Consider the following 21024-nt stretch of genomic DNA (forward strand, 5'->3'; position numbering starts at 1 on the left):
TCTTTCTGCTCTATAGGCCACAACTTATGTGCATCAGCACTGCTAATAAAGGGTTTAAATATCTGGGCGGGAAAAACTGGCAAAACTTCCAAAGTTTTTAAATTTTACTTCAAGACTTTAGTAAGAAAATTAAATGGTATATGTTTAGGAGACAAGAAAATACGCCTACCACTGCTTTTATTATTATAATTTCTAAATTTAATTTCCAATGCCATATTGTTTTATTTGCAGGCTCTACTACAGTAACTTTGCGTGATTAAGGCTTTATACTGCCTTGGTCCGGCCCCTCGGCTATTCCACAGCCCTAAAGCGCCAGGGCTGGCTGGGATATATGATCTCATTGACATCACTGACAGATAAGAGTGGAAAAAACTGTCTAAAACCCACCCTCTGGAGCAGTCTGAAGTCCATACGCTACCCTCACAATTTGAAAATTTGGCCATTTTAAATACAAGCGTCCATCATTCTGACAGCATGAGAGAATATAAGGAAAAGGACAGTAGATCCAGGTTCTAGTTACCAGATTTCTCTTAAGTGTACGTCCAAGTCTTTGATATTAAACAGTAATATATACTAAACACCATGCCTGTGCTGACTCAAGGATCAGACAAACAGCTGCTCCCCAACTTTGCTACTTGCCCCTGTTGTAGTCTGGTTGTTGTTGTAAACTGACAGTTTCCTACATAAAGAAAAAGCCTGACTTCTCTTTGTTGTGGCTCAAAAAAAAAGGCATGCTCCTCTGAAAAGTGATTTTTTCTCAACTACAGAAGGCTGTCATTTTGAAAGAAGCACAATACTGCAAACACACCTTCACTAGTTGTGTGTGTGTATATATATATATAGAGAGAGAGAGGGAGAGAAATATATAAATATATATATTCAACCGCCCGCTTTTTTAAAACTAAAAAAAGGGCAGTGATACCTGCACAACATGCATGCTACAAAGAATTTGTGTATGTGTGTGCATGTGCTAACAATCAAGAGCCAAAAAACACTAAATTCTGCAGGCCACCCCTGGGATATATTCTCTAAATCTCTTCACCCCGTTCTCTAAAGTTCACTTCCAAACTTCCTGGAAAAAAAGGAGCAGAATTTTCTGAGGAAACACAAAGAGGGTTAGTGAGAGTAATAACAGCACGGAGTAATAACATTTTGTTTAATCCCGCACAATTCTGCCTCGTACCACAGTGAGAACAGCAAACCGGCGGTGCGGCGAGGCGGTGCGGCGAAAAGAAATTGCCACTCCTGCAGATGGACCTGTGTTAGCAGCAGAAGTAAGAGGTAGGAGTTTGTCTGCAAGAGAAACGCCACAAACTCCTGAAAAGTTGCCATGAGCCACTGCTACCCTCCCACTGCCTCTTCCCTCCTCTTTGTGGCTCGGCTGAAACCTCAGGCCTTTCCTTACTACTGCGGCGAGGGGGGGGGAAAAATGAGGTCAAGGATCGCCTTACTCAGGCCTGCCTCCCCTATGGTCACCCCCTCTTCACCACCCCCCGCCCCACTCACTTAAAACCTCATTCCATCACTGTGGCCAAATCCGCCTCGTCCGACTCTCACTCCGCCCTCCACCACTCCGAGTTTCATTTCTTCCCTCCCCTCTTCTTTGCTACCACCCACCCTGCGCACTCAACCCGGTGCTAATTGGTAAATCTGTTGAACCATGTCATCCCTAACAATGAGACACCTGGAGCTCTGTCAAAACAAGTTTCTCTGTGAAACGGCCTCCAGTGTTAATACAGTAGCGTACCGAGACGCTGAGTCTGTTGTCACTCGCGAGGCTGACCACAGAAATGCAACCAGGGATCGTCCTATCTGAGGACATGTCTCAAACGCCAGCACACCCCGACTGGCGGCATGTGAGGATTGGTTTGTTGTAAATTAAGATTATTCATTAATATTACTCCTGAACCTTGACCCTGTTTCTTTGTGCAAATAAACTCCGACTTGATTGTCATGTTTTTCCAAAGCCTACTTAGTTAGGGGCTTTCGATCCACTCCTTGAAAGCCTGAAAGTCAGAGCTCAGGGTTAAATAGAGTCAAACTCCTGAATGCACTCACATAAAAGTTATATCATAACCTGACTATCTATCATCTAAATAAGTCACACCTTAAACACAAGGACACTACGCACACACACTCCTGTAGACAAAGATTTGTTTGTAAGACACGAGCACACACACACACACACACACACACACACACACAGAAAAAGACAGACAGGCACACCCAACAGTGATCCTTACAGACCTTGTCAAACAAGTTCTAGCAAAGGCACTTGTACAAGAGGGGAGGGGGGGAATCGTGTCAACGTCGACGGAGGAATGTTAACCACATTAACAGCTGATTTCCCTTCGGCCTGTTTTAAAGGGGCTATGTTTGGGGTTTTTTCCCTCCTAACAACAAAGGCTGCACATGGTGTGCAAAATCAACAAGCAATTGATTAGTCAAATAATTCAAGTAAGCAATCTAGAGAGCCACGGACGTCTCAGAGGAGATTAAGACGTCTCTGATGGGCTTCGTAATGCCAGCCTCTTTCTGACTTCCCAATGCCCGACTGAAGCAAATCAAAACAAGGCTTAGCGATGTCCTCAGAATGTCAGCATTGCAGTAGAAACAGGACTAACTTTACCTGTGAGCTTTAAAAAAGATTCCACAGAAGTTGTAACCAATGAGTTGCTGCTCTTTGATAAAATCTGGACCCAAATGCCAGGAATAAGGAAAACTCTCAATATTCAAAACAAGTGCACAGACAGTGGCAGAGTTAAGGGTGGCCAGGGGTACCCACTGCCCTCAGTGTCTAAAACAGTTAGCCAACCCACACAAGCAAAAATGAAGCCGGCAAAGGAGTTTTGCATATACAAACAGAGCTGCAATTTCATCCAATTGATCATATTTTCAACTCCAATAACCTTATAAAAATTATTTGAAACAGCAATAAAAACAATAAAAAGTATGCAGGGTAGTCTGCATACTAGTCTCAACCTGGCTACCCCCATAAAAAAGGTCTTACCCTGCCACACATCTAAAAAGGACGTTACCCATTAAAACATGCATTATTTTTTTCTTACTCCTCTTTTAAAAAAATGTTATCACTAGAAAGATCTGGAAAGTAAAAACAGTCACATGCAAAAACATTTTCAAAGCTGAAAACAAAAAGAAAAAGAAAAGAAAATCCAAAAAGTTAAATGGATGTAAAAGAATGAAGCCTGAGCACCGTCCCTCCGGTACCATCTCCTGGATGAAGGCATTTTAGACATTCAAAAAGCACATTAGCATTAGAGCAGCAGCACTGAATTAGCGCAATAAACAGCAAAGCATAATCATCATCATCATCATCATCATCATCACCAGGATTTCATTTTTCATTCTTATTTTTGTTGCTGTTGTTTTAAATCATCAATTATCAGCTGTTAATTTGTGTGTGGAATCAACCAAAAATAAAATCCAAGAAGATATTTTTGGAATTCAAAGGTCTCTCACCAAATGAAATTGGTGAAGGCTCAGATCTGACTGTCCGGGGAATTCCCAGCGGAAGGGCCCCTGTAAGGCAAAGATGGACGTTCCCAAGTCACACAATTATATCAGCTCTCCATCTCATCTATTCTTTCTCTCACTCGTACACTCTCACACACACACGAACACACAGATATCTGCACTCAATCCCAGCCGGCCAGGTTTTATGCAGAAAGCAACGTGTTCTCCCTGGAAATAACGCATCCCCCTGGCCTTTTAGTTATTTAAGCAACTGCCTCATCTCTGCTGGCTCAGCTTTCTCCTGGGTGCGCGCTCGGCCCCGTTATGACTAATTTTACTCGGAGAGAATGGGAGAACACTGGCTCGGCACGGGGTTACGCGGTTGTCAGTACTGGCTGGCTGGTTGTTCAAACAGTGTTTCACTTTGGTAGAACATTTCATCTCCTCAGCATGCGCACCTTCACATATGTTCAGCAGCAGTCAGCTGATCTGGGGACTTAGCGTCGCCACCATTTTGGCAAAAGCTCAAAATATTTTAACTGCAAACAGGCGACAGGATGAAAGGTGTCACCAGTCGTGCTTTTACTGATGGCAGAACAAATTACGCCTGAAATAAAATGATGGCGACTTTGAGTCCCCAGAGCAGAATTTTCAGGTGTTTTTACCTCTCTGATATAGGCATTAAAATTGTGAACTACATTACTAGGTTTTCAAATACCGATTTTTTTCTTTAAGAGGCATTCAGAGGTTAAACTGGCACATTTAAAAAGATCGATAATTTGCCTTAAAGTTTGGGATTATGGAGGACAGGAGGAGAAGAAAATAAGGGCTGGAGATAAAGAGCCAAGAGGGCGAGACACTTAACTATGTCTTTAAATTTAATACGCACACTTGACAAAATAAATTAAATATTTAACAATTTGTATTCTCACTAGGTGGCCTGTTAACAAGTTATCAGGTGTTTTAACACATTAAGGTGTTATGTTCCAAATCCTAGGAGCACGAAGACTCTGAGCTTTGTTGTGGTGTTGTTGCTGACTAAGCCAACACTGAGTGGATTGTCTGTGGGAACAAGCCACCATCCAGACTGCTGGACAGATACAATGACTGAGGTGCTCTCATTTTCATTGTCACAGTTCCCGGGCCTGACGCCATGTCTCAACTGCCTCAGATTTTGGCCCAAGCCGATGATGTAAGCGTGACCCCTTGAACAAACTCCTTGTCTGGAGAAGACGGCGAGTGACAGCGGACAGTCACAGCTGTCTCTAATCTGAGAGCTGGACGGCACCGCCAAGAAGAACTAGCCTATGTGGATGGAATCTTCAGTGGTGTCACGTGCTAAGTTGGATTTACATATTGGTGTATAGAATGACAAAATGCAGTATTAGTATTAGTAAACTCAACTAAGAAAATACTTGCACATAAAAGAATCAGATGAAAATTACTTGTTATGTTTGAGATGTGCAGTGAAGGACAAGGATTGATGCACGTGAACAAAAAGAAGACAAAAGGTGGGGTGGAGTAGAAGAGGTTATTTAGAAGAAGGCTTAAATGCAGAAGGAAAAAGCAGCTTAAGGCTGACATAAGCCAGGATAGAGAAAGTGCGCTGGGTAAAGCCTATGGACAGTTTGTGGGTGGTGGCTGCTGACCACGGGGTCGCTAATTAACAAGAGAGAAGGCTAGGCCTCCCGGAGGCCTGGATGATTGTCTGGACAGCCCAGGTGCATGGCCCATTCAGACCACAGGAAGCTCCCTTTATCCTTCTTCCCTCAAAATGGACAGAGAAGTGGTCAAGGAGGGTGAATGTGATCCTGTCTCTTTCTAATGCTGACCTTGAGCAGCAGTCGCACGACTATAATAAGAATCCACTGTGGTCTGTCTTTTCTGAAAGCATGGCTAAAGCTGCTTTTCCCCCCCCAACCTAATATCAAAAATATGTCACTTTGTATTATTTTCTTCCCAGCCTCCTTCTAGTATAGAACCGGTGAGAGCGAATGGGAGTAAAATACGCATGTTCAACAGTTGCAAAAGCTCAGGTGGGAGGTCTTACAAGCCGTAAAAATGCCCAGATTCCATCACTTCCTCCACACTAATTACCATACACTTGGAGCGAGTGCCCTTCTTCTCTTCATCCCTGAGCCCATGCTTCACTTCCTCTGACACACACACACGCACACAATGGCACACAGCGAGGTGCAGTCGGGAAATGGTTAACACTCCAGCCGTCCCCTGCTGCCAGTGAAAGCCCACAAAACAATGGAGACATTGTTTGTCCAGGACTAGACTCTAGACTCTAGGGTTGTGTACGCGTGTGCATGATTGTGCACGTGGATGTCAGAAAGTAGACTGTGTGCGTATGCTCTTAACATGGACATGCCCACCCACCATTCCCAGAATAGCAAATTAGGAAATGTGATTCAATTAGAATGGCATATCTTGGTTTCTTGGTACTGGATTAATTAAAATTGAGAAAAAAGAAGAAAAAAACTTTCTGAAAGTTGACAAATGATGCCATGACATTACCAACATGAGCCTGGATTTAAGCTACGGCAATACTGTTATGCCATCAACACATGCTGTGTAAGAGGTGGATTTCCAAAACAATCTCATGTTGTGACATGTTGTGTTACCAGTTAACGCAATAATCCCTATCTAAATAAAAGTATAAGACTGATTAAGTCACGCATATCTACTCCAAAACCTATCAACCAGCTTCAGGCTACTTCCTCTAGCCAAGTGTGCACAAACAGTCTTCAAGACCACAGTGTCAAATTAAACCCTCACAATAAAAAAGGCAAGTTGACAAAGTAAGGACTTTTTATGATCTTTCCCTCCGGAGCTGTGTGAGGCATAAAAATGTTTCTTGGAGTCTCTCCCTCTAGAAATACACATCAATAGGCAGATAAATATTGAATAACTTTCAACCAATGGCATGAAAGTTCAGCAGCGGCAGGTTTTGAGGCTGCCTGCGGGGTGGTCAGGCACTTCAAAAAGTCCTGCGTGCCCCCCTTTGAGGGCATGGTAAACAGGGGCATACACCGTGCCCTCAGAAAGACCAGCCGGCGTGAGGTCACTTCCTCTTTTTCTTGGCTGATCCTCCAGTGCTCCACCTCGAATGAGCCTTCCAGACAGAAATGACACCATCTGTCTGCATCTTTGTCCCTGCCCATCTCTCTGTGCCTTAACTTTCTCAGAGGCTTTATCTGCAGGCATCGATGTCTTTCCTTCTTTCTCCGTCTTTATATTGTTGTTTTAACTGTCTCTGGGTCACTCAGGCTTCAGATTGCTGTTATCGACAGGCCAATCAAGAGGTTCTTATCACTGTCGAAGCAGCCTGTTAGCGCTCCAGGCAGGAAGAGTCAAGGTGATTGAATGTTTCTTTGCATTTGTAAACAAAAAGAAGCTACCGTTTATAGCCCAATTGATTGATAAGGGGATCACGTACTAGATCGTGCAGACCTACATCTTGTAGATGTAAAAAAAGAAGACGAAGAAGAAGAAGGAGGGGGAAAAAAGGGCTTGACCGATGAGTGACACCTGTGGGAGTCCGCGTGGGGTTATCATTGGAATTCACTACGCTGTACACAGTTATCTGTCTTTTCTATATGTATGACAGCCGATATGATGCAAACCAGGGAAACATTCAATCACACTTCCTTCTCAGTCAGAGGTGGATGCTGGAGCAGGATGGAAGGAGTGGCAACAATACAAGCTGCAGTTCACATTCAATTTCATCACTTGTACTAACAGCCAGTTGTGTGCCTATGCAGCCATGCTGCAATGCCTCTGATCTTACCAGCCTGTGTACTCTATCAAACAGATCACACTGGGGTTGGGCAATATGACCACAGATATTACAATATATTCTCCCATATTGATCACTGTCGGTACTAATCACACTAAGAGTTTAAGAGCGCTCTCACTATTGCAATGTGATATTTCTTTGGCTCTCTGCTTACAAGTAAAGCCCAAAGAAAGCAAAAAGCACACCAAAAGGTTTATTTAGAATTCAGATGAGGTTTTAATTATCAAATCCAACTCACAGCCCTGTAAAAACCCATTTAGGAGATTGAATTGGGAAAAGGTTGCTTAGGCTCACTATTATTTTTGGCCAGAAATCACCTATTTAGTCCCAAACTAAATTGTATCCATGCTCAAAGCCCATCTGTGCCCACACTAGGCTTAACGGTTCCTTTTTACTAGGGGTTATGTTGGATGAACATATGTACATGTTGCTGCTATCTGCAAACTAGATGACCTACAGTGTCCAATGTTTATCTGTGGTACTGGCTAAATGTAAAAGAGCTAAATGTTTATAATAAGGATTTCTTTTCCGCCCACCAGCTTAAAAGAAAACGAGATAAACGAGAAAATAAAATACGGCCTGTTTCAGAATGTCACAACTGCAGCATCCCTATTTTTAACATAACTTTATTCGTCTTTATTTGTTTTAAAGAAGCAATTTTCTGTTACATTTAATCCCACTTTACTGCCTTAAAGTGTCCTTTGGCATAAAATGATCCAGGATTTTATTAAACTTGGGAGAAAACTGATCTGGCCACGGCTTCGCTTCTCTTCATGCATTTTGCTTTTACATCTCCCTGATCTATTACTTATGACCAATTTATGTCTTTATGTCTCTTATCTTTTGGTGTAACTCAATAGGTACGGTCTCTACTTTTCACTGTTGCGAGCTTATTTCTTCCATCAGTCTGGTTGTCCATCTTTCTTGTTTCATGTTTGTTTTTGCCCCATAGCCAATTTCTGTTTTCTGAGCTGGTGTTGCCTTTTTTTGTTCCAAGCCTATTACTGTTTCATGCTTGACTGACTGTGTGGCGTTGTAATGGAGCTTACTCTGTCTTCTAAAAATCAGATGTTTACATTTATAAAATGTGCTTTAATTGCAATTATAGATCATTTTAGCAGCCAAATGAGGTCTCTAATTAAAGCAGTTTATTACAGAAGAAAAGCAGCATGACGTCACCCCCAGAGTCTCCAAAGTTAGAGCTGCAGCGCTTTTTCTTGTCCTTAAACTTCTTCATGCGGGGAAGAAACGTGAATTGTGCTGCACGGGTTGATGCGTATGTGAGGTGGTATTTACAGCCATATGACTCATAGCAGGATAAAACCTCAAGTATTTACCTGCAGCGTTTGCTGCCTACGACCAGTTTAATGACTTCAGAGAAGTTGGGACTCTTTTTCTCAGCGTCTCCGAAAATAACAGAGTAAAAAGAGGCCCCCTGAACTCTTTGGTATAAAAATAACACTAGCATCGCAGGCGAAGATAAGGAGGGCCTTAGCTGGGCTTGTTTTGTTCAGAATAACACTGTCATCACTGGCTCTTTGTCTTGAAGACCACTTTTGACAGGGTTTCTGTTTTAAATAAAAAGCCTTGTCAAGTCCTGCTATTTTTAAGCTATGTTGTGCTTAACTTAAATAGCCAAAAACACTAAAGAGGCTTTGGTTTGCCAACTTTTCAGCAAGCGTTCGAGCACGTATTTACTACACACCATAAATGTAAGTGAACTGATCAAATGTCATATGTGACTCAGAGGGACACCGTGTCTTGACAGTGTAATCTGCGTGACAAAAATCCTTACTAAGTTTGGCGTGAGCTCCAGAGTCATGATGACAACTGTGCAGCAAACACAAAAAAAAGGGGGGGGGGGGGGTTACTCTGTAGCCATTACCACAGGAGATACTCACGAGGATACAAACTTGGAAGGTTTCTCCTTCTTAAATTTTCATTTTCATAACAGTTAATGCACTCCAAACAAAAGTAACAACTGTGCCAATAACGGCCCAGGGCGTTGATGGCCACCTCACTAATTCTGCTCAATCCCTACTCTCATTGATTTTCTTGGCTCGCTAACCCTGTGACCACATACGTACACCTCCCCATGTTCAACCTCTCCGCTGACCTCCTGAAAACTTTAAGCCTTTGGCTAACTATGAAGTTCATATTCAACTGTTCAATCTAGAACTGCTAGCCTCTTAGATATTGACATGCCTGGGATAGATGCTCTGTTATGTGCATGTACTGAATATGCCCCTATGGCTGTCCAGCCAACTCCAGAGTACTCCTCCAACTACATGGGTAGGGTAATCAATGCTGAAGGAACGCCCACACTTCTCTCAAAGGCGGTGTATTAGCAGCCCAGCGTTAGCCTATTCTCATGAAAGTTGTCAACACGAGACCAGTTTTTCCACCATCAGCCAGCTCAGTCTGCCCCGGGAGTTATCATTTTTCCCTGAGATTACAGCACCTGCCACAGCGGCCGCCCCTGATCGCACTTGCAAAACCTCTGCTTTCTGGGACCCACGAAACTGCCCTTGTCAAAGCGTGCACCCGCACAAAAAAGAAAAAGTTGATATAAAACTGACTGGGTGGTTAGTGACTGTGTTTAAGGGTAAATGCAAACAGCTATGCGTATTCAAGTCCAAGGGTTTGTTTCTGTTCAGCTCCGTCAGTCGTGAATGAGGGAAGAAAGAGATAAAGGACCGAGCGGCGTATTACTTACAACGATGTGTGCCGGTGAAGGGGACCTGGCATCTTTAAGTGCTTGTCTACTTTGAAGACTTCCTGGTTGAACATCTAGCAGGGGCCATTTCATCTGTAGGTACTGAATGGCAGAAAGGAAACAGAATGGAAAGAAAGAAACAAAACATGTTAACAATGCAGAAAGCAAAAACCAAAAGACCAAATTAAAAAAAAAGACAAAAAAAGGGGGAGACGACATTTCTTGACAAGTGTATGGATGTGGTAACTTAAAAACATGGAAACGCAAATAAAGATCTAAAGGCGGATGGTAGAAGGTGGTGAGGATGGGTCAAGCATGCACACGAGAGTCCACAGCAGCAGCAGTGGCAGCAGCAAAACCAAATCATATCAGAAACACATAGCACACATGTGGTAACCAGGCTCCATCGCAGGTTTAGAGCTCTACTTATCTTTAATTTTTTTTTTTATGTTAACTAAGCAGCAGACACATGATTCAGTGACACATTTTTGGAGTTAAGGTCGAGTTAGGGCTGGCACTGTACGCAGCTTATGGCTTTAAGATGACCTAATGTCATAAATGTGACTGTTGTCAGACATTTTATTAGAACCCATAAAGTGGATAGAGCATGGCGTCTCACCACCACGCTCGTCTAAGGCTAAACCTCTTGACTGCACTTATAAATGATTGACTTGGCCTCTATCAGAAGTCAGTCTGTCTCTTTCTCCCACCCTCTCTCTCTCTCTGACACACACGCACACAGATAAGCAGAAACACAGGTCAAGAGAAACATCTGTCCGGGTAATAAACTTGGTGGCATCCTTTGTAATTTGATGACATACGTTGACCTTAAAAAGTATTAGCTCATACCTGTTGGCAAAATGACCGTGGAAACTTTCTGGACATGTGCATATTTAGTCATATTAAAACATTGCAAATGCTCAAACATGCAAGAGCAGTACGAAATTTATAAATTCTTGCTGACCACACAGTAAACTGTGGCTTGCTCAGCCACCAACTGCTTGGTGTTGACTCTGCTTATCAATGTCACAGCCACCTAGCTCGAGGGAAAGAGGTCACAGCAACTGTTTCAGCTGTGAAGGAAGGAACAACAGGGGCTCTACGCAGCATAATAACAACGGGTATTTCAGTTACATTGGAATATTTGCTTTATATCTGCTTCAATTCCATTGAGAAATCACTGGGATTGGGACTAACTAACACCAAAGAGGAGTAACAGTCAAATGCTGTAACTTCAGTGCCACGGACACTCTTAAATCACACTTCTTCCCAGTCTCTTCTCCATATTTATATATAATTATTACACCCATGATCACATGTTGGCACATGATGACAAAAAGTTTGCATTATCTGTTCCTCGAGGACAATCTATGCAGAGTGGAAGAGATCGAGCTTAATTGTGTGGTAGCGCTCGCACAGCGACGAAGGTACGCATCCGCTTTCTTTGTGTTGCCATCTCGCAGAAGTGACGGCTCAGGCACGTCTGAGGATATGTGCGTGCGCATGTGTGCGAGAGTGTGCCGGTGCTGGTGAGAGTGAGCGTGTCGCGACCCTTCCTGAGACTGTGTCTAAATCAGTGGTAATTAGCGAAGGGTTCACTGTGGGGTGTCTGCCAGTGATAGACGCTGGAGGGAGTTATTGACTCCATGTCCTCGGTTATAGCCTGTACTGGGGAAAAAAATAGTTTGCTGCCTGGTCTTTCTCCACAGCTAACACTCATTTATGACCCAAAGATGGCTTTTACTGCTAAAAAGCTGGGTTTGTTTATGCTTGTTTGTATGTCCTCAGAGTGGAAAAGGGAATGGTTATAAAAACTCCAGAGCCGAAGTCTTGTGAGCTTTTTATGCACCCCCTACACTGGGTATTAATTGCCATGAAGGGGGGTGAGTAGGAGAGAAGGGTGGTGTTGTAACAGTAAAAAAAAAAAAAGAAAAACTAAAAAAAAAAAAGGCAAGGAGTAGAAGGAGGAGAGTGACGGGGCTGCTGTCATGTATGAGGTAATTCAAGACAGCGTCCAGTGGTGCCAGAGGGGCGAGAGGACAGGGCAGTGGTGGAGAAATTGGAGGAATTGTGAATCCAGTCATGGGAAAGTCCTGCCATCCCGTGCGCATGTGTACATGTGCTCACACATTCGAATTTTCAAACACAGCTGCAGCCAGGGGAGGTTAAAACAAGGGGACATTCTGAGGAGGTGGGTAAAGACCGTGAAGGTGACACTCCAGAGTGGGGTGATGGGGTAGTGAGACACCAAAAGTCTAGCAGGGAGAGAGGGAGGGTGCTGGGAGTGCATGCCCTGACAAGTGGCTCCACTTCAGCTCTGCTGTTGCAAATGTTCTCACACACTAATCTCTCCTGCAGATTTTATAAGCATGCAGAGGAAAACGGAGCCTTGGCAAGAACCAGACTTTCCGACCACCCCCTTCTTGGCCTCCTGCCTCCCTCTCCTTCTTTCTCTTTCTCTCTCCGCAGGCCCGTCTGCCCTGCTAACGGACACGCTGCCTGGGCTTGAGTAGGCCGTGACCTCTGACCCCCTCTCTGCTACTCCAAGCCCCTCCCTGTTCCCAACTCTGCGACCTGAAAACTCTCCTGCTATGAGGGGGCCCCCCGTGTAACTCAAGAGCCATTCCAATGTGACAAATTGCTCCATTCCAGGATAACTCTCTCCTCTCGTCTGTCTCTCCTCCCCTCCCTCCCACACATACAAACACTAGCAAGCCCCCCTTTGACAGACCCCCACCCTGTAAGAGCCATCCTAGCTGTTGTGCTCCTGCTCTGGGTTATGCAGCATACGGCTTCTCCTCTCTCCCTTTCAGTCTTCCCACCCAATATCCCTCTTGTTCTCTCCTCACTACCCTGCACCCCTCCTCAGCTGGCCAGCCCCACAATGGGATCTGAATGACTCAATTGTCTCTGATGAAGTGAAAGACAAGGGAGTCCTCTAAATCCTAACAGAGGGATGAACTCACTCTCGCTTGTCCCGATATTCCGGTCGTCTGCTGCTTTCCTAAGAACAAGGAGGCAATTGGTGATTGGCAATTGGGGGGGCTGGAGGGTGTTGGCAAGGGCTACATCTTACAATTAATTTCATTACGTAAGCTTATTAGGTAAGCTTTTTTTTTTTTTAAATGCAATCAATTTATAGGTTTAGTCTATAAAAGATTCCAGAGCACAGGAACATTTCATTGCCAGAACTTGTCAGAGTCCAAGAACCTTGAAATTGGCTGATGTCTGACTCTCCGAAACTCCAACACCAAACACAGCACTAGATTTAGACCTGCCACAGAGTCAAAGTGGGGTTCAAGCCCACATCAGCTGACAGCTCAGCTGATACCCTTCAAATCCAATATGTAAATCACACATAGAACATTTTTAAGCTCTATTACGCTGCATATCTGCAAGTCTCTTTGCAACCCACCTAATCCGCAACTCTTTTTTTTATACCCTTTCTGTCTCAAACAAAGTCAACTCTGTTGTCTCGAGGACTCCTGTATTCTGTGTTGTTGCAGCTGTCTCTCTCTTTCCTACCGCATATGTGCAACTGTAGGTAAAAACAGTCATGCTGCCAAATATAAGTTGCACTAAACAGAAATAACAATTTCCTTTTGAATACACATGACCTGACCTGACCTGAAATATCCTTACCTCCGAGGAAACCCCCCCCCCCCCCCCCCTTGTTTACAATGATTAATTCTATAACCTTTTACTTGTTTTAGCTATATTTTGTTACTATACTATATCTGAGTAGGTGTTTCCTACTTGCATGTTGAACCACTCACCCAAGTCTGTGACTGACTGCAACTACACCCAGGTTTGACATGTTATGAGCTACAGAGTGTTAACCCAGATCTGACTGTCATCGAAGGGAAAACAAGCTAGGGCCCTGGTACCGTGTCACAGCTCATGGTAGTGGGGAAGGAAGCAGCCTAGAGACAAATGAACGGGCATCCTGAGCTCACACCAGCTTCCACCACTGTCATTACCAATTCAACAAGCTGGCACAGAAGCAATTTGGCCTCAAACACCACTTCCCAGTACCCACAGCAGACACCCAAATCCTCCTGAAAATAAAACATTTTTTTTTTTACTACAGCCCATCAAAATTTGACCAACGCCAATATAAGATATCGACAAAGAAGAAGAGGAAGTCTTACTCATAATTTTTTTAGTGTGAACGAGCAGGATTGTTCTGTCTGTTTCTCGTCAACAACCAGCTTCTTCTCTATAAAGCCCCCCCCATCTGATGTTTTTATCACATGCCACTGCACGGCTTGTTCGTTTTGTTTTGGATTAAGAGCAGAGGGCTCGAGACCAATCAAACAAACAGAGGTCCTTATGTGCCAATGTGGCTCCCAAACGCTGGTCTACTTTCCAGATGGGGAACAGGAGACAAATGGGGGATCCATCGAGCATTTCAGCCATGTGAGTAATGTAAAAGATAGAAAGGCAGCAGCATGGGTTTTAGTGTCAGCATATGGATGCTGGGTGTTGCTCTAGACTCCAGCAGATATTCAGACCATCTGTGGCCACCTCATTTCACAAATATGACAGCTTTACACAGACATCAGGGGGGAACATATACAGATAACAGATATACATGACCCCCCACCTCCAATCCCAACATACTGTACATGCTTATTCACTGATTCACACCTGAAAAACAAAGCTCACCCATATTTGAACATGCCACGCTCGACTGGGCCAGCAGCTCCTCGGGGAGGGCGCTCAGAGATGGGATTGACAGCTTGCAGATTACACCAATCAGACCCCTTACTATAAAGAGCTTTATTTAAGTCTGAAATGATCAAGGCTAGTAAGAGGAGCCCATTCAAAGCTGCACAGAGTAAACTGCACTGAGCTTAAAAGATTAGTCCATCCAGTTTGACTACAATTTTATCCCTTTAAAAACGAGAGCTGAGCATATTGTCTTGATCTGTTGCGGATAATGCTGGCAGTCTTTGTCCTCACTCACAGGTGCAGGAGAAGAAGCAAACGCACGCTTATTCACATGTAATTTATTAAGGGGGAGAAAGTGATTCTCTGCAACAGAGAGGAAAAGCTTAAAGGAGAGTCTTTGAAATAGTTTTGGTTACAAAACAAACAAAAAAAACAACCAAGAAAACCCACCAGCCCACTTTGTTACATGATCCATTGTTGTGTCTGCTTCTGCATACAGCACATGTCTTTTCAGGAGGAACGTGTTTATTGTAAAGAGACCTGCGCAAGAGTTCCTTGACAAAACTGAGAGAAAGTTAGCCAACACAAGAGGGTCCATCATGGCTGCTTTGGTTCTACTAATGCACATTTTATGAGTAAATATTAAAGGGAAAAAAAAAAGCACCCCACCTGATCTGATAGCCAGAGGCATTTTGCAACCAGGAAAATAAAAGTGAAATGTGGGAAGGCCTGGGGTTTGTGTGCCCTGGGGCGGGAAGGGGTCCGCTGGGCCCATATTTACTCCAAAGCCAGAACCGCTTGGGGGTTCCACTGGCCCTGACAGCACAGGGGCTGCCGACCTGATCCAAAACCTCCCTTCTCCTCTCCTTACCTCCTACCCCCTTTGCCAACAATCTCCACCTAAACCTCAAACTCCCCTCCTCTTTCTCTCTCTCACTCGCTTTCTTTCTTGCAGAAAAACTCGCCCTGACACTTTCATATAAGCCTTTTTTCCCACAAGGGTAGAATGTGCACATGACCTCTCCTGCCTCTCTACCCAGCTCAGACTTTGCTCACCGTTTACAATGAAGCTGTAGAAACGAGAAACTACTATTGTTCTATATTAGTTCAGAAAGCACTGTAGTCTATGATGGAAAAAGGGGGAGCATTTCTCAGCTTTTAACACTCTTTTTTTTTGTCCATGAACACTTCTTCTTCGTCTTTTTTTTCTTTTTATCAGGTCCGTCCTGGAAGTTTGTTTCACTCTTTTTAAACACTGGGTCACGCGATAAGTATGGCTATGCTCCATCACTGTTTGCTTAGCAGGTGTGGACAAATGTGCTGTTCAAACACCAGCTGACTGACCAGAGTTTCAAAGGATTGCACAAGCCACAGAAGACATATTTTTCCAAGTGGAAAAAACAAGGAGAAGACATAAGAAAAAGACTAGAAAATATAGTTACATTCACTTCATTCAATTAATTAGATGGGGAAAGTGTGCCACGAACACTACCTGGATGAAACTATAAAGTTCTCAAAGGAAGTGTGAGGATGATATGACAGCATTCTAAAATACGCCAACTTCTCAGCTCTTCTCAGAAAGTAAACACCGTTCCATTTCTGACTTTTGCACCCCTCCCCCCCAGTTAACACTGTCCTGTGTCATTAAGAGTATCTCTTGGCTGCTCTATAAATAGTGGCATGAAGGGTGAAGGCCAGCAGGAGATGGCTAGTCTTCCATCGGGCCAGTTAATGAACAGGTACTCTGGCACCTTTAGCATCCAGCTCTGCGACAGAATGCCTTTTCTTTCAGGTGTTCCTCCTGCTGCTCATCTTTCTCAGTGACTCTTCCACTTCTTTTCGTTTCCTTTGCTTGGACACAAATAGGCTCTAGGGTGCTTTCATTGACTTCCAGACTCACTGGGGTAACAAACTGTTATGAGCCTGGAAGCTCTGATTATTTCAGTGAATGAATCGTAATTGATTTATTTTACTTTCTCCTATTAGGGTTGTTAAATTAATCAATTAACAGAGTGGGATATTCAGGCAGACTAGAAAGAACTGATATCTTCTAGAGTTCACACCGTAGAAGCTGAAAGAATACCTTAATGCTCAGTTTAGGCAGTATACGTCAAGCATGGTTTTTTTGTACCTCAACAGCAAACAACGGGCGCCCTATCAGATCAACACGATGAACAAGTCCCTCCACATTAGCCAACAGTGTAATGGCATATCAGATGTACAAAGTCAAAGGTAACTGGAATTACAGGTTTGTGTTCTCCAAATAATCTTGGATGTCTGATGAATCAACTAGCAAAGCAGCGAAAAAAAATGAAACTAACAAACACGTAAGTGGGGAAAACTGGATTTTCCTTGAGGCTGGATCCAAGCTCCGAAGACTCCAAAGTTAAGATGCTCAACTTTACAGCAAAAACATACAGGTTCCAAAGTGTAGTGGTTAACACATTTGGTTGGCAAGCAAACTGGGTTGTTTCCCTTTAACATTTAGCTGAGTTTTGTAATACGTATATAGCTGTTTATCGCCTTTTATCAATTTTAAATTATTTCTTCAAAGCTAAACTTCTTGTTAAAAAATAACAACAACTAAACAATCCAACTTTGTCATTTATCAAGCATACCAACACTGTCACTCAACCCTGCCAGAAATGTTGCCATAAGATGGAGTCAGTCTGCTATCAGTCTACAACTGAATTGTTGAAATCTGTGAAAATCACACATTTGTAGCTGTTTAAAAGGACAGAAATTCATATTTTAGTATTACACTTTTATTCTAAAAGAATATAACAAGAATACAACCAGCTGGAAGCCAGCTGAGTCGAGTCCCCTTGAGTTGTGCTCGCTGACAAAAACTCAATCAGACAGATGGCAACAGTCTTTCTGTCCTTAGTATTCCCATAGTGTTTTAATATATTTTAAGAAATATCGATATTTGTTGTCTCTGTATCGATACAATATCGACACATAAATTTATTCCCCACACTTACAAGATATGTTCACTTCAGGCTCCAGCAGACCAAGAGGCCGAGATTCATACAAACTGGACTTCACAAGCCAACAAGTGACAAGACAAAGGCTAAATGTCTTTAACTTCAAAACAGTCCAGTTACCAAAACACAGCTCTGTGAATAAACCTAAGACAACATAACCTCGCTGAAACCCATGTAAACACCCAGTGTAAATATTAACTTAGTCTAGATAGTTCCAGTAACCAGGATTTCTTTGTAACTTATTTAGCATCATTTTCTAATAGTAATCCGTTGAAGACCCTTGAAGATCAGTGGCAGAAGGGGCCAATGGTCCGACAAAACAATGAGGGCCTTGCCAGTTGAAGTCTCATACACGCTGACCTACTGAGAAGCTGCTTGAGGTGAACGGGCATGTCTGCAGGCCTGGGTGTGTCTGAGCCCCTTACGCAAGGCCAGGGCAGGAGCTAGGAGAAGAAGAGGTTGGGCAACTCATATGTTACCTTTGCAGGAAGCAGGCTTAAGGTTGCAGAGGGGAGAGTTAAAAAGGTGAACAGCAGCTGAGCTCTGCTACGGGAGAAAAGTAAGCTGATTGCAGCGCCCACGTTCTGCTGGAGAATGCTGTATTTGGTATTGTGCTGGAGGAGAGCTGAACGCTGCCCTTGATGTTGGGTGTCTGGTTTTGTTCTTCGAGAGTTCACTATGAATTAGTTAAACGGCAGACTGGATATAGGGAAGCTATGAAACATGCCTCAGAGGGAGAGAGTGTGTACACTCTCAGGCTTCACAAAGACTTCCGATATTCTGAAAACACTACACGCTATCACACAATTCCACCTACGCGCGTTCATCAATCACAAAGCATTATGTTGAAGGCATCACACGCACATACCAACAGGCAATTAATCCTCACAAAAGAATCATCTGAAACTAACAAACATTTAGTCTGTTTCATGTCTCTTTCACACTTGCGCACCTTGAAGCGGTTCAGCCTCCATATTCATGAGACATACTCCCTCAGCAGAGCTAAAGCCCAGGATTTTAAGGTTTCAACTCAAATCTCAAATATGGTTTCAGGTTATAGATTCGTAACCCAAACAAGCGGGGAAAATCATTAGCTTTCATCTAATCTATTTTAGGTTCAATTAGCTTTAATCAAACTTATTATTGCCATTGAAACATGGTATTTACTATGATATTGTGCACGGAAGACAAATGCACATGAGCAATTACATGCACGCACACACAGTGGGGTACTGCCGCTTTGCCACGGTGGCTTAATGAATAAATAAGTAATAAGGACTTGGTTATTGGAGCTCATTAAAATGGGGGATGCTTCCGAGACAATAAGACTTGAAGAGGGTCAGGGGAGGCGGTTGTGTGACTAGGGCTAGTGTCACACACACCCCTCGCCACCTCCGTACACCCCATCCCTCAATGACCTGACCACATGGCCCCAAACGCTCACCTCCAAATCAACTCTGTCAGCCAACCTTACCCTCAGCATTCCCACCTTCGCTGACACGCAACAGCGCATACATCTTCTAGGATGTGCACACACACACCAAAACATACACACCTCTCTCATGGTTAATTACCACTTAGCTCAATCACGTGCTGATCTGTCCATAAGAGCCCCCTCCACCTTCCTCCCCCGCAACACAAACAGCAGCACACATGCCAATTATTGATGAATCTTTAATATGGCGCTTTGCAAAGTCTCCATCTCATTTCCTACCACTGAGCCGATGATTACGCTTTGAGTAGAGGCTTTAGCATCCAAAAAATGCATAAAACAGAGTAAGAATAAATTAGCTTAATGCAATATCATTGCAGGCCTGAGATAAAGTGGTCTGAGCCATTTGGAGAAGAAAGCTAACTTTAAATTTTTTGGGGGTGGGCTCATCCTGTCTTGCATCTCTGACTGTATATAAACCTCTGGACACACACTCTCACACACACACAAACACAAAAATCCCACACCACGATAACGTGTCAATAATGAGCTGAGGCCATCTATTGATCAGCTTAATTTTGCATCTATTAGCTAGGGAACGGCTTGCTCCGGGGGCGAGGGAAGCCAGGCGCTAACACGCACCGACAGGCTGGATGGAGATCATTACAACTGATGTTCACACACACGCTGTGATTGACATGGAGATAAGGCAGGAGAGAGCCCAGGCTCGCACGCCTCCCCGCACACTAAGCTAATGATACACCAAATGTGTGCTTGGTGTGTGTGTGCAGGAGCATGATAGAGAAAGCATCTATCTAGAAAGAGAGATGGAGCACAGGGGGGAAAAAGAGAAAAAGAGGAGAGGGAAAGCAGGCCACACGCCTTTGCTAATTGGCACAGTCAGACAACGAAGCTCATAAAGGACGAAAAAGCATTTAGTGAAGCATCTCAGCTTTCTAGATCGCCTTTATCAAGTCTGTGTCATTTAAATACAGCTGCAAATAGCACAGCAAAAGCCCGCTTTTGACCTGGAAGGCCACGGCCTCGTCTGATTCTTCCTTAATTTACAGAGTTTGCATAAGAAACTCGGTTAAGACGTTCATTATGAAAATCGTTTGTTTTTTCCGTGAACGGCTGATTGCAAGCTTCACATGTCAACGCTGCAAAGGAGAAGATGAAAAAAACAAAACAACCAAAAGAAAGAAGCAGAAAACAGGTCTTTCTCCTCCTCTGAGCTTATTCTGGCACTCTCTTTTTCTGCAAATCAGAAAGAAAAAGTGAGGTAGAGCATAAGGGTCAGGTTATAACCTCTCGGAACAAGTTTTCAAGGCGTGCTGTTGGAAATCAAATGTGTTTTAAGTCATCCCTGGCAGACGCATGCAAAGGCAGGGCAAAAAGAAACAGCTGTAAGACGAAAAAAATAAGCAAAATGCCCGGCTGTTCTCCCATGTCCTGAGAGCAAGCAACTTTGACAACCACTGTCCAATGTTTATAAGTTGCAGGGGAGTGGTTTTCAAAGCTATCCAAAGGCAGTTCGCACTGACCCTAAATCAAGCTTAAGGATGCATCCATTCAAAAGAGGGTGTGCAGAAAACAATACGCTATGTTGCCCTCATCCTGCTGCTTAACCTAGCAGCAAAGAGCCCAGCTCGGCATTGACGCAACAAGGTGCAATACAGGGATGCTGCTGCTGCATGTTACCCACACAGACAGTGGGAGAAACTGAGAGGAAAAAGAAGGACCTGGCGCTGGAAAAGCGCCTTTTACCTCGGCGTCAAAAAGGAAACATCTGAATGTTTGTGTACACCCTCTCTACAGCTGAGTTTTTTTGTTTTCTTTATAGGGTTGAGATCTTGTTTTATGTCAGATTCTCATTCTATGGAGGTGAGGTCAGAGGCACTAAAATAAAAAAAATAAAAAAATAAAAATAAATTAA

At 43.5% G+C, this 21024-nt stretch overlaps 1 protein-coding gene across 25 annotated transcripts in view; it reads right to left on the reverse strand.

Annotated features, from left to right (window-relative positions):
* The window catches only part of tcf7l2 (transcription factor 7 like 2), a 107612-nt gene that overhangs the window by 47659 nt on the left and 38929 nt on the right, over window positions 1-21024 (reverse strand). For 14 of the 25 annotated variants that reach the window (XM_076887535.1, XM_076887536.1, XM_076887540.1 and 11 more), the window contains 2 exons: window positions 9996-10097; window positions 3481-3540 (listed from right to left, as the gene is read on the reverse strand). The exons of 4 other annotated variants lie outside the window; for them this stretch is intronic. In XM_076887535.1, coding sequence (XP_076743650.1) covers window positions 3481-3540; window positions 9996-10097 — 162 coding nt within the window. The remainder of the gene's footprint in view (window positions 1-3480; window positions 3541-9995; window positions 10098-21024) is intronic. 7 more of the 25 variants (XM_076887541.1, XM_004561313.5, XM_004561314.5 and 4 more) reach the window with 1 other exon arrangement.

This window comes from Maylandia zebra, linkage group LG8 (genome assembly GCF_041146795.1).
Source record: "Maylandia zebra isolate NMK-2024a linkage group LG8, Mzebra_GT3a, whole genome shotgun sequence".
In the NCBI taxonomy this organism is placed as follows: domain Eukaryota; kingdom Metazoa; phylum Chordata; class Actinopteri; order Cichliformes; family Cichlidae; genus Maylandia; species Maylandia zebra.